The following is a 13,399-nucleotide window of genomic DNA, read 5'->3' as shown; positions in this document are numbered from 1 at the left end:
AGAAATCATAATTAATCCAAGCCCAAACTAGGGACACCAGTCATTTGCAGGAGATCAAAATGGGCTTTCCCAGCTTCTTACCATACCACCTGAATGCTCATGTTACACTTTGAGTTAGGTCCTGGTTCCAATCAACTGGATAACAGGGGGAAAAAAAAAAAAAAAAAAAAGCTAACTGTAATGGAGAGAAAAAAAGCTACCACCAGGAAATTAGATCTGAAATCTCATCCCATTGATTATCACCAGCCTCTTTCATTCACCAGAGTAAATCCTGCACTAAACAATAGATTGACGATTTATTTACCTAAATGCTAAGGGGAACCATCACAAAAACTCACTTGCTTGGGGGCTGGGGTTGGGCTTGCCTCCCACATGTGAGGCACTGGGTTCAATCCTTAGCACCACATGAAAATCAATAAACAACAATAAAAAAACTCACTTGCTTGACTTACAGGTAGGTTCTTGATTTTCCTTTCTCTAAGTATTTGAGCAATAAATCATTCCAATAACATTCCTATAACACTTAAAATAAAAATTTTAAAAATTACACCAACTTCTATGAGATAAAAATATTTATTAAAAACTTTTTTGAAGTTTATTGAAAGGAGTTCCTCTAAATTCACACTTTCATACTGGATACATGAGACAGCAAGTATTATATATGGAATATAAAGTGATTTTTAAAAATCTATATGGTAGTAAAGTGAAAGAAATGTAATTCTCCAGGGTCTTAAGAGAATTTGAAGTAGCATCTTAGGTGATCTAAGAAAACAATTATACTTTCATGGTTCTCATGGCTCTCCTTTTGGTTCAGAGTTTGGTTACCACCATCTGTTTTAAGAGGTAGAATATGTTTTCTACTAATCTAGTTTCCTGGTCAGCTGGCCTCAGAAGATTCTCATATTTCAGCCCATTTGTCTTTGGTGATGGCCAGAAGATCTCTGTGCCCAGAAAGAAAGGCTTCTTGCTGATCTCTATTTGAGGTCCATGAACCGGATATCCATGATGAGAAGGAAGTTCTTAGGCAGTGGGCGAGGGGCTGGAGACAGGACAGTAAATACCTGATGCTCCAGGTCCACACTGGTCACCACAATGAAGCCAGCCACACTTGTCTCAGAAAGGTTCTCCTCTGTACCCTCAGCAGTGCTAACACTCAATAAGTGGTGTACCATGTCTCGGCCAGGGGTGACAGGTACTAGCTTAAGCTGATTATCTTCCTGAGACATGCCTAAAGGCAAACAGGAGTCTGGAATAGTAGGTGCCCCAACTTTGTAGATTTTGACATCTGAAAATTTAACATTGAAGGCATGGGGATAGAAACAGCCTCGGAATCCATAGAAATACTCACGGATTCGCTCATCCCTACATTCCCGGCGGAAGTCTTTGGAGCGTTCAACCACACCCCCTGACTTAGGGAGCAGCACAGTACGTACAAAATGAGGCAGATCCCGTTTCAGTTCATTGTACAGTCTTTCTTGATCTAGAACCACAACTACATCCACCTCAAAAGCTGAAGCTGCATGCACCAAGGCCTGGTAACCAGAGCCTTTGACCCAGCCACAGGTGTTAATGACACAGCCACTCACAGATGCCCTTCGGTTCACCTCACACCTCTGGTTAAAAACATCTGCTAAACGGGATGTAATCTGCAAAAGAAAGGATCAAGATGAGAACAAAAACACCAGACAGATTCAAGGCTATTCTGTTTCTCAACAACAGAGTAACTGGTTCAAGGTCCAAGAAAAATGATTGTGTGTGTGCTTGCTGTACTAGGGAACAAACCCATTTCAACCACTGAACTACATCCCCAGCCCAAAAATGACATTTTTTTTAACGTCTGATTCCCCCCCAACACACCTGGAGATCAAACCCAGGACCCTGTGCATGCAAGGCAAGCACTCTACCAACTCTGAGCTATATCCCCAGCCCTTAATGTCTGTGATTTTAAGCCTCTAACATGGATTTATTTTTGTTGTTTACGCTTCCTGTTTTATGTCAAGTGGAAATTTAATTATTAAGTCCATAAAAACGTTTAGCAATCTGAGGTTAAGATATTTGAAACTCCTTTTCTGAAATCATGTGGTAGTAATACAAGTAGGAACAATAAGATGAGAGGGAACAATGTGTGCATTTTTAACTACCAAACTTCCCCATAGGCTTCCTACCCTGAAAGCAACCCTTCCCTCCACCAGTGTAGCTCCAGCTCTGACCTTATTATAAAGCTTGATGTTAGTGCCAGGAGTGGTGGAGCCAAAATGATACACCAGAGGGGCCTGGATAGAGAAACCCTCTTCAACATCTGCTGGCCGTTCAATGTAGAGGGCCCCCATGGTACCAGGAATGGACACAGAGCCCTGGCCTACATCCAGCTCCACATAAGTAGGACGGCGGCCCAAACGCACTGCATAATTGAGCAGCAGGCGACATACTGTGGACTTGCCCACATCAGTGGGGCCCACTACCATCACTCGAGGGCCTCGTTCTTCTTCCTTTTCTGCCTGCCTTCGCATCTGTTCCAAGGCTGTGTGAGTGTTGAGGTAAAGCAACATAGGGGTGTCCTTGGAAACATAAGCCACCTCAGTGCGGCCGCTCAGTTGCAGAGAACAGCCATGCCATGTGAAAACAGCCACCTTAGCACCGGCATCAAAAGTAAACTTCTTGTTTCGAGTCAGCTCAGTGCCAAAGATCTCTGCCATGCCAGTCAGCAACTCCAACTGAACTGACTGAGATGCCTCCACCTCAAAGCGAAGTTCTGTTTCTCGCTCTAGTTCAAATTTAGTTGTCGGCTTCTTGTCATCATTGGCCTCCTCTCCCATCTTTTCTGTGTAGCCACTGTGCCTACAACACAAATATCAGATCTAATCATGAGTTAGGCCTCTTCAAAATCTTCTGATAGATTTTACCCTTTATTTTTTCACCGTATTTCTTATTACCTTCAGTATCACTATGTTTTTGTTTACCACTAAAAAGTAGGGTTGGGCATTCTTGTTTGCTACCTATCTCTATACCCACAATAGAGCTTGATACACTGTAAGCACCTCAATAAATACAGTGAGTGAATGACTCAGGCGTTAGAGGAAAACAACTACGGACTGACAGATTTATCATCCTCATAGTTCGCTTCAACACTGTTGGTATACGGGAAGGCAACAGATGCCCACTCGCAAACGCAAGTCAACAAGAAAAGGACGTTTGCAATCCGGATGCAAAGCAGAGAACACCAGACTTGGACTCAACAATATACGGCCTGGCCCACCAACTACTAGTAGTGTCGTTAGACAATCAACCTCTGAAGCTTTTTTCACCAGATGCCATCTGGTGGCACTTCAACTTCCTGACATACAGTATTGTTCTGGGGATAACAAGGCCTGTGAGAACGTTAAAGAGTATTTCTGAACAGTTCTAGGTCCAGCATTTGTCGCAGACACCCCCAAACTTGCCCAGGTCCCCAAGGAGTCGACGTCTGTGTTCCTGAGCTTATTAACTTACCTGCACAGCCGCACTTACGAACAAGCAACCCCAAGAGCTTTCCCGCACCCGACCTGCATACAACTACAAACCGCGCTGGGTCAGACGCACGCCGGAAATAAACATGGTTCCGCTCTTGCGCAGTAGGAGGAGGCGCGGCCGCGCGGAGCCCACTAGGACAAGAAATCGTGAGGCTCCGGCGGACGAATGCGCACGCGCGCCGCACGGCCTTTGGGAACTGTAGTTAAGGGTTGGTAGCCAGTGACGGCCTAGGTGGGCGTGGCCACCATTGTTAACGGAGTCGGCGGGAGGCGTGGCGGTTACGCACCCGCGCGGGGCCCCAGCGCTTCCTAGACGCGTCGGGCCCACCTGCATCCTAGGAAAGGAAAGGGCGGCTAGAAACGGAGGGGGACTCACTAGCTAGTACCACGATGGCCTGCTTGCCTGGTTCACAAGCCAGTAAGTGGGGAAATTGGGCAGGTGGAAAACTGTCCGTCAGAGGCCATATTGACACAGTGCTTGGCACATGGAAGCCATTCAGAAAGTTTTTTCTTTAAAGAAAGAATAAAGTCCAGTGATTCCTTTCAGTTATCTTTTAAGTCAGTCGTTACCCAACAACCTCTCTCCCACTGAGCGGGGAGTTTTGTCGGGGACTCTTTCCCTCCCTAAATCTCTCATAGTTATACAAGGTCAATCGTATACCCCGCAGCCAACAGGTTCAGCCACATCTATAATCCTCTTCTCAAGAGCCTGGTCTTTGGAGTCTTGAATTGCTTGCTCACTGTGTGACTCTGGGCAAATCACAGGCTTCATCTCTTTGAGATGTTTCTTATTTCTAAAATGGGGATAATAACAGTACCCAACCTATTAAAGTTGTAAAGTTTGGATGAGATGATGCATGTAAAGCACTAAGTACAATCCTTGTGTTATAGGAAATATTTGAAGTTAACTTAAGTTTTTATTGTATGCTGGGGGGGGGCTATAATAATATCGTCTATTTAGTACTTTACCTGAAAGTCCTTTCAGGTTTCTTGTTTCACAACACCCTGCATAGTTAGCTTTATTATCTCCAATTTCAGTTTGGGAAGGAGACTAAGGCAAGCCACTTTCCCAAGCATTCACAGTCAGTAGTAGAGGTAGAACTCTAATCCAGAGTTTGAGAGTCTGTGCCCAGTTATATAATGGTTATAATAATGACAGTTATGTAGTGTTAGATGCCACGTACTCTTATGGGCTTGACAGATGTGAGTTAATTTAATCTTGCAAGAAGCCTGTGCAGTAGATACCATAATTGGCATCCCCATTTTACAGGTATTTTATTTTTTTAAACAGATGAGTACTTTTTTTTTTTTTTTTTTTTAATCCCAGCTCACCTGGTGAATCCAGGCTGAGAAGCATGAGATTTTCTGATTTGCCTTTCTCCTACTGGCCTTACTTAGCACTCACTTTTCTTTTCTTTCTTTTTTTTTTTTTTTTTAAAGAAAGAGGGAGAGAGAGAGAATTTTAATATTTATTTTTTAGTATTTGGCGGACACAACATCTTTGTTGGTATGTGGTGCTGAGAATCGAACCCGGGCCGCACGTATGCCAGGCGAGCGCGCTACCGCTTGAGCCATATCCCCAGCCCAGCACTCACTTTTCAAGCACTATTGTCCTCACCTCTCACAGTTTTCTTTGATGGTTTGCTTTATTTATTGTATTCATTCATCATGTGTTCATTAGTTGTTCAATTAACCACTGGGTTTCCACTGATCATTTGCCATTCTTTAAAATTTTAAATCAAATCTCCAATTAGAAAATTTCTTTCTGGGGCCAAGCATGCCTGTAATCCCAATTACCCAGGAGACTGAAGCAGGAGGCAAGTTCAAGTCCAGCCTGAGCAACTTAGGGAGGCCCTGTCTCAAAAAATAAAAAGGACTGGGAATGTAGATCAGTGATAGAGCATCCATCAATCCCTAGTACTGCAAAACTGATGACAATGATGATGATGACGATGATCAAGAATTTAAAATAAATTTTAATTACTTAAATTTAAAAATTTTCTCCCTGGGTCTCATCTTTCCTCATTTCCTTGTAATCTATCTCCCTGGTCTGTTTCTTTGCCTCCACATTCTCACCCTTGAGGCAATTTCTCCCAATTTCCCAAAGGTCATCTTTATTTGGATATTGTATAACCATCTCAAGCAGAATTTAGGAGGAACCCTCTCTTCCACCCATTTTAGAGCGCTCTCCATTTTGCTTCTTAAACACAGAAAAAGGGCACAACATTTAAAGCATCTGTACTTGCCTACACTCTCTTTTCTCACTTTTAGTCTTCCACCAAGCACTCCTGTCATCTACACCCCACCCCCAAATATAATACTGTTTTCGTATGTCCTTCTCACTCTCCTCTCCATCTAATGCTTGATAATTTTGTTCTTGAATTAATTTAAATTCACTGGTATCTTTTTTGCTTTCAAACCTTAAATTCATGTCCTAAAAAGTTATCTTCCAGGCTAGAGATGAGGTTCAGTGGTAAGATGCTTGCCTAGAATGTTCAAGGCCCAGAATTTGATCCCCACCACTGGGGGGGGGAAATGCCTAATGTAAAAACTAATCTTCCTTTTTTCTCCTTAACAATGGCTCCTCAAATTCCTCCTCTGTTTTCATTCTCATCTACAGTCCAGACAAAACCACTTCTCTCTTCTCTTTACCCAGCTCCTCTTCTCAATTCCAAACCTCTGGTACCATCCCTCGAGGTACCCACATTCTTCTCAGAATTTACCTTAAACTCCAGAATTGTCTCTGATTAAACATTCAGAATTCCTTTTTTTCCCCATACCTAGAAATGCCTCTCATTATCCACATTCCACTGCCTTAACTTCCTCACCCCTTACATGTGAGAATGAAAGCAAATCACCTACAACACGACTTTCTGAATGTTAACCTTTGTTAAAAACCAGGGGGTTTGTCCTAAGGGATATGTTCTGGGTCCACATACTTTAGTGACATACACAGGACAGTACTTCATGGGAAGTATTCTATGTCAAATTTGATTTAACGGAAAGCTGATATAAAAAAAAGTAGCAAGGAAAAAAATATAGTTTTGGGCTGGGTTTGTGGCTCAGTGGTAGAACGCTTGTCTAGCATGAGTGTGGTATTGGGTTCAATCCCAGCACCAAGTTAAAAAAATAAATAAATAAAATAAAGGTATTGTGTCCATCGACACTAAAAAAATTTTTTTAAATGTAGTTTTTCCATAAGACACAAGTTGGACTTATGCCTCATCCCTCTAAATCCAGAGAGGATAAATGAACTATTAAATCCTCTATGGATTTAGGGGTAATAAATTGAGGATGCAGTTTTGAAATAACACTAACTACTGTTTACTAAATGCCTATCATGTGCCAGGCACAGTTTGGGAACTTCCATGTTATCTTACTTAGCACCTTTATGAGATGACTATTATTAGCTTAATTTGGCAAAAGAGGAAATCTGAGATGTAAAGAGGATCAGTAACTTGGCTAGTGCCTAGGGCTAAGATTCTAACTCAAGTGTCTTTGAGTCTGAGCCATACACTTGGTCCATATCTGAAGATGCAACTCAACTACTGTTTTATAAGTCTCTTCTATACGCAGGCTCTGCACTAGGCACTGCAGTCCTGGGATGCAGAGAGAAGTTTCCCTGAGGACCTGCCTTAGAAGTTTACAGTAGAGAATTTTATGTAATGTAAGTTTTGTAGGTGTCTCCATTCATGAAGCACAAGTAATTTGGAGGCAGTTGATATGAGGTTCCTGCACGCAAAATGTCATATTTAATCTATGACTTCTTCAGACCACTACACTGACGCTTTGAAGCTTGGAAGTACCTGGTATAGTGCAAGTCTGGCAACCCAGTTTGCCATCTGTGAAAACCAGTACATCCTTTACCCTGTGTCAGGGTTGATGTCTGAACTGAAGTGGGAAAATATATCATGTTAAATGCGTATACGTGCACTTCCTGGCTGTCTGCATCCATCTCTCACTTCATTAGCCTTGCTATCTCCTTTCCTCCAGCCCTGCCACCCTTGCCCAGCTCTGTCTTTCCCCCAGGTTCTATCTCCTTGGCCATACTGCCTTGCTTCTTAACAAACTGCCTCTCGCCCATCACCAGCACCAACACTTCTCTACCCGCCCCTCTGCCCCAACTCCCTTGCATCACTCCTCCAGCCCAGTCCCTGGATGCCTGCCCCCTCCCTTCCTCCCAACCCGCCTCCTGTGTCTCCCAGCCCTGCTCTGACGTGGGAGGTGAGGGGGGGTGGGGGGATGGATGACTCACAGTGTTATGATGCAGTTCCACAACACACAGCCACATTCACCCACAGACCGAGGTACAGAACGAGAGACAACCTCTGGCCCCCCAGCAGCTGTCCAGCTTTGCAGCCCCAGTCTTGAGCCCCTCAACTACCTTCCCCCACCCCCATCCCTTTCCCAATTGAAGGAGCCGAAAGAGAAGAGAGAAGAGTGAGCAGAAAGATTGAGAGATTGAGAGAGAGAGAGAGATAGACGGAGATCTCTGGAGCAGACCTCAAGGTGAGGGGGCAGCCCTTCTCCAAATGAATTTTCCCCCCTTTGCAAATTTCCTCTTCCTGCTGCGTGTTGCTTTTTTCCCTTTGCAAAAGCATTATTCATCCACCCTTTGTCCTCCCTTCCCCCTCCCTGCTGCCTCCGCTCCTCTCCTCTCTCTCGGCTCCTCCATCCCTCTCCAAGCTCTGACAATTCCCGCACTTATTTTCCGGCAACTTTGGCTGCAGCATCCGACATCACTGTTTATTGTTTTGCCACTGGTGCAGACCCCCAAAGCCCGCCCTGGGAGCTGGCTGCACTGCTAATTACTTGGACCATACCATACCGAAAATGTCAGCCCAGGGGGCCAAAATCTCAGAGCAGATGAGAACATCCATTATGAGCAGGTGTCCCCCTCCCCCATCTCCTTTTCCCTGAGAGGCATGGGATTTGCACCTGGTTCCTCCAGCCTCCGCCTCAGTGCCTCTGCTGTCAGCTGTCAGTCCTCCCCTCTGCCAGCCCTTCTTCTCCCCCACCTCCCACAGTCCAGCCCCATCGCACATCAGGGAAACATCCTCTTCCCAACACTCAGCTTGCCTTTATCCCGCCCCACACCCCACACCCATTTGCCCAACTTGCTTCTCCCTGTAATCAGAGAGGGGAGAAGAAATGACCCCTACTCTCCCTTGCGTGATTTTCTGGCTTTCTGTGCAACCTCCCCTGGGCTGGTTGGGGAAGCAGGGGTGAGGGGGAGGGAGGCGTGACGGATGGAGGCTGGGGAAGGAGGCCCCTGTTCCTCCAGCCCCTGTAGTAGTAGAGGTTTCAGGGTGGTGTGTCTCAGAGGGGAACTCAGGCAAAGTTGAAGGCAAACATGTGAAAAGGAGGCTGACCAGGAGTCTCCTAGCGAGGAGGGCCTGTTTCCTGAGGCCAGACCCAATGTCACCCTGAATTCAGCCCAAGGTGTCTTTCTGGGTCCCTGCCAAGGGGAGAGGTCCTGAAACTGAAGATGGTCTCAGTTTGAGGGCTTAGTGGAGAGACTGCCTGGCAGCCTACTGAGAGAATGGAGCAGCTGGGGCGCTTCTGGTCACTGCAGAGGACAGGACAGGGAGAGCCCGTTTGCCCTGGCAATTGAAGCCAGCACCACCTCCTCCACTTGGTGGTCTAGCATTGCCAGAGCACCCAGCTGGCATCTCTGAACCAGAATTGCACTGAACCATACAAAACAGCCAGCCGGGCAGATGAAGGAGAAGGCGGCACCTCAACTGCTTATCAGAACCAACAGAAGACACCTCCCTTCTTATCCCCTGCCTCCAGCATTCTCAGCCACTTTGGGACTGGAGTGTGGGCAGATACCAACATCTTCAAGATCCCTAATCAGAATCCGGCAATTATTTCATCTTCCGTCACCTAGAGTCAAAGCTGTTTGTCCCTGAACCTGGGAGAAGGGGGAATAGTTTCTGCCTTTTGCCCCAAAGCATAGCCTTTATAAATAAGAAGTTCTCCCCCACCATCTGTTGTTTATTGTGGACATTGCTCTCACACTATACCACCACACAACCCTGCACAGTCCAGGAATCTGTTTTTTTTTTTTTTTTTGACGTGGTACCCATTTCCAATTGGTCCAGTTGTCAGATTTGCCAAAGGAAAGCTATCTTCTCTCCTACAGTGGGATGCCTTAGTCTTTAACCCAGGAATAAGGAAACAGTGAGTAGACAGCGAAGAGAGGGCTGGGATGTAGCCCGGTGGTAAAGCGGTTGTCTAGCATGTGGGAAGACCTGGGTTCCATAATCAGTACTAGAGGGGGAAGGAGGAGGAGCTCAGGGGCTGGGGAGTCAGTTGGGTGTGCCTTCTGGGCTGGAATGAGTAGTCACAGTGCAAAACTGGGGAACAGCCACATGTGACATCTTTGGCACTAAAGGAGACATCCATAAAGTTCTAGTGGAGAGTCCTAGAGTGCAGGACCTGCCCCCAGGAGATGCCAGGTGTATGCACCTGCCTGCTACTCCCACCACCTCAACTTGCCCCTCCCTCCCATAAGAAATGTATAATGAACCCACTGCGTTGCAAATGGAGTCCACAAAAGCCCCAACTGAGTCCAAGATATAGTAACTACTAGTGCTTGTAGGGTACAGATTCTCACACAAGAAAGGAACACCAAGGACAGGGCCCTCACAGAGGATATTGCTCCCATGGCAGCACTCATGCCAGCAGGTGACTCTCAGTGGAAAACCATAGAGGCTGCTACTGCCCCAGGAGAGAGAGACCAGTTCCCCGGCTATGGCATAAGAAGCCTGGAACTGCTGCCAGGCTTGCCAGAGCAGAATGGGGCTCCAGGGAACAGGGAGACAGTGCAACTGGACACTGAGCAGGGTTGATGACAGGGAGAGAAGCAGAGAACTGAGCCCCACCTCCTCCAGGCAGTCATAAGTGGCCCCTTATAAGGTCACAGCTCTTCTGATGCACTTTCTCCTCTTCCCAGGTGACTTCTATTTCTATCTGGTTCTCGTCTGGGGGGGCCCTGGCCGGGCAGCCCCCCACATTTCTCCTGCCCTGAAACACGGCTCTAGCCAACCTGCTCCGCTGCTTTACCTGCGACCGTCTCTGTGGGGGCTGCACAGCGCCAGCCCCTCCAGCCCGCCAGGGCATTGTCCTCCAGCCTGTCATGCCCAGCTGTGACCCTGGTCCGGCCCCTGCCTGCCTTCCCACCAAGACGTTCCGCAGCTACCTGCCCCGCTGCCACCGCACTTACAGCTGTGTCCACTGTCGTGCACACCTGGCCAAACATGATGAGCTTATTTCCAAGGTATGCTAAAATGGGGGTCTGCCACTCCACCCCTCAGGACAGGTTGCCCAAACATCACCTAGGGATGAGGCAGCAAAGCTCTTCTCTCCCCACACCCCAGGGGTTCAGTCAGTGGGGCTGAGGCTACCCAGTGGTCACTGTCTGTCCTGTCTCCACAGTCCTTCCAGGGGAGCCATGGCCGAGCCTACCTGTTTAACTCCGTGTGAGTCTACCTCTTTCTTAGTGCGTGTGTGCTTGTGTGTGAACAATTTTCCTTTGTGGATGAAGGGGGTCAGCTGTTAGGAGATGATTGGGGCTGGTTCTGGGGCTGGAACCCAGGGCCTCACGTGTGCTAGGCAAGTGTTCTACCAGTGCTACACCCCTAGCCCAGTATGTGATCTTGTACCTTTGGCTTCACCTCCCCTTTTGCAAAAGCAAAAAGACTTTTTGCAGACAGAAAGTCAGTCTGCAGTTCTTTGTGGAGAGTCCGGGCAGAACTGAATTCACAGCACTGGAGAAAGAAGGCCCAGGCACTAGTCATAATGGGGTGGATTGCTTAAGTCAGAGGCCCCAGTTTTCCAGGTGGAAGTTCCTTTGGGCTGTTCGGGGGCTGGATCCTTCTTGTTTCTGAGACAGGGTCAACGTGGGTTGTGGGCCGGCAGAACAGCGCCTCCTGCTCACAGGGCTTCACTCGGTAGCAGATATTTTCTGTGAAAGTTGCAAGACCACACTGGGCTGGAAATATGTAAGTACTTGGTGAAGAGGGCCACATTCTAGACAGCCCCATGGCCTTCCAGGCCCCAGTGACCACATGTCAGGTCTCTGCATGGTCCAAGGAAATAGGGAGCTGGAAAGTGGGTTGTACTGGATCAGGGGCCTTGGGTAGGGGTACTACAGTGGTGGGGCCTGGAGGGGAACAGCTTTGTCCTGTGTTCACCCACTTTGCTCTCCACAGGAACAAGCTTTTGAGACCAGCCAGAAGTACAAGGAAGGGAAGTACATCATTGAAATGTCACACATGGTGAAGGACAATGGCTGGGACTGAGGGGGCTCAGGCAGGCTATGCCCTTCCTCCGCATGCCCCACCCTCTTCACACCTGTCCCCTGGCCCTACCAAGCTGTCCATACCAGCATGAGCACTGCCCCACCCCTGGGGGAAGCCCAGCTCCAACCAACGCCTTCCTTGCCTCCACCACATCACTACCAGGTCCCCTTTGGAACAGGGGCCTGGGGTACCCCAGGGGTGTTAAAGGCTCAGGAGTGGGCAGCAGTTAGGGAATATACAGAATTGGGAAAAAAGGGATGGTTGTGGGCCCTTTTATTCCCAAATTCCTGGAAATTGAGGTGATGGCAGGGTGTGGACTCAGGCAGGGGATCATGGGAGGAATCAGGATTTTTACCTCCCTTTTTTTGAGTGGAGAAAAGGATAAACCTTGGGTTGTGGGGCTAAGAGGTCCTAAGTCACAGAATATCAAAAGAACAGTTTAGGTTGGAATGAAATTTTGGCCTCATACACCAGGAGACTAGAGTCTCTGAGGGAAAATAGCTTCCCACTCCCATTTGCAGAGAACAGACTCAGGGCAGGGGATGGGGATAGGGATGGGAGGAAACACCCAAGTCCCAGGCCCTGGGAAATAGTCACAGGGGGTTTCCATCTCACTCCACTTGTTAGTTTACCTTGGCACTAAAGAGGCACTTTTGAGTATCTAATCTTTGCCATTGGGCAGGGTGGGGAAAGCTGCCCCTGGAACAGCCCCCACCCTCAGCTGGCTGTTTCCAGAGCAAGCAGTCTTTATGGGCATTCTTCAAGGCCCAACCACTGCTCCCTGGGACCTAGTCCCCTGGAGGGGAGGTGGATCATCAGCACCACAGGACCAGTCTTTCCTGTGGTTGCCACCAGCGAAAGAAACTTTTGTATGATATATAAAGTGTTTGGGTCTATTTTTAATAAAAAGGGGAAAAGCAACTGTGAGGCCCTGTCCTCTGACTTTCCTTTGTGCATGTACTACTCACCATTCCCTTCACTATACCCAAGGGAGCCTGTCTCTTAATACCACTAGGGGGCAGCAGTTGCTTTGTCTGTGGCAATCTACCCCACTTGAGCCTTTAGCAAAGTATTCAGCCTGGGTTTAGTTTATGAAGGGATGGGGCTTTGTAAACACCCAGCTGTCTTCTGGAGCCCTTACCAACAAGTCCACTTTTACTTATATCCAGGATTGGGTAGCTCTAAGAGGCTCATTCCAGAACAAGGGTTTTCTTGGACCCCATATTTTTTGGCCTAGTTTTATGTTTTGTTCAGTGTATGGATACATTTTAAGGCTAAAAGCAAAGTCTTTTAGCTCAGGTGTCGCACTGGCCCTTAATAGGAAATAGCATAAAACAGCTCAAACATAGTTATCAAAGCAACTGTGTAACCTAAGGAACATTTTGGGGCAATGACAATTTCTACTATTTTAGGGTGACCAGTACCTTCAGGGGAGACTGACACGTAAGTCACCTTTTATAAACTACATTGTTATTTCAGATTCACTCATTCATTTGCAAATATTTATAGACCACCTCTTTGCTAGGCATGGTGTTAAGTACTGGGGAGTCATGAGCAAGGCAGTCGTGGCTTGACCTCTTG

At 47.1% G+C, this 13,399-nt stretch overlaps 2 protein-coding genes across 3 annotated transcripts; one reads left to right on the top strand and one right to left on the bottom strand.

Moving 5' to 3' along the window:
* Positions 1-553: 553 nt before the first annotated feature.
* Positions 554-3,690, bottom strand: Clp1 (cleavage factor polyribonucleotide kinase subunit 1). Of its 2 annotated transcripts, none has more exons than XM_076844581.2 (3): positions 3,490-3,569; positions 2,211-2,858; positions 554-1,646 (listed from the first exon to the last, which is right to left on the bottom strand). In XM_076844581.2, exons 2-3 carry the CDS (start codon positions 2,814-2,816, stop codon positions 975-977), a joined length of 1,278 nt encoding a protein of 425 aa, XP_076700696.1. In that variant the 5' UTR covers positions 2,817-2,858; positions 3,490-3,569; the 3' UTR covers positions 554-974. The 2 variants fall into 2 exon arrangements, with proteins under 2 accessions (XP_076700696.1, XP_076700695.1); XM_076844580.2 differs by having other exon boundaries at positions 555-1,646; positions 2,211-2,838; positions 3,490-3,690.
* Positions 3,691-7,790: 4,100 nt separating this feature from the next.
* Positions 7,791-12,702, top strand: Ypel4 (yippee like 4). Its single transcript, XM_076844579.1, has 5 exons — positions 7,791-8,018; positions 10,471-10,794; positions 10,953-10,996; positions 11,410-11,518; positions 11,729-12,702. The coding sequence occupies exons 2-5, from the start codon at positions 10,654-10,656 to the stop codon at positions 11,816-11,818; spliced, it is 384 nt and encodes a 127-aa protein (XP_076700694.1). The 5' UTR covers positions 7,791-8,018; positions 10,471-10,653; the 3' UTR covers positions 11,819-12,702.
* Positions 12,703-13,399: the final 697 nt, after the last annotated feature.

The sequence above is a fragment of the Callospermophilus lateralis genome, chromosome 2, assembly GCF_048772815.1.
Source record: "Callospermophilus lateralis isolate mCalLat2 chromosome 2, mCalLat2.hap1, whole genome shotgun sequence".
Lineage (NCBI taxonomy): Eukaryota > Metazoa > Chordata > Mammalia > Rodentia > Sciuridae > Callospermophilus > Callospermophilus lateralis.
Note: the sequence above shows the minus strand (reverse complement) of the source record. Positions and strands in the feature narration are given on the sequence as shown.

Bases quoted from the DNA above. Each gene is read 5' to 3' on its own strand.
- Ypel4 (XM_076844579.1), top strand. From the start codon at position 10,654: ATGCCCAGCTGTGACCCTGGTCCGGCCCCTGCCTGCCTTCCCACCAAG. The intron at 10,997-11,409 runs GTGAGTCTACCT...TTTCTGAGACAG, and splicing joins GCCTACCTGTTTAACTCCGT to GGTCAACGTGGGTTGTGGGC. The intron at 11,519-11,728 runs GTAAGTACTTGG...TGCTCTCCACAG, and splicing joins CCACACTGGGCTGGAAATAT to GAACAAGCTTTTGAGACCAG.
- Clp1 (XM_076844580.2), bottom strand. From the start codon at position 2,816: ATGGGAGAGGAGGCCAATGATGACAAGAAGCCGACAACTAAATTTGAA. The intron at 1,647-2,210 runs GTCAGAGCTGGA...TTTCTTTTGCAG, and splicing joins ACATCAAGCTTTATAATAAG to ATTACATCCCGTTTAGCAGA.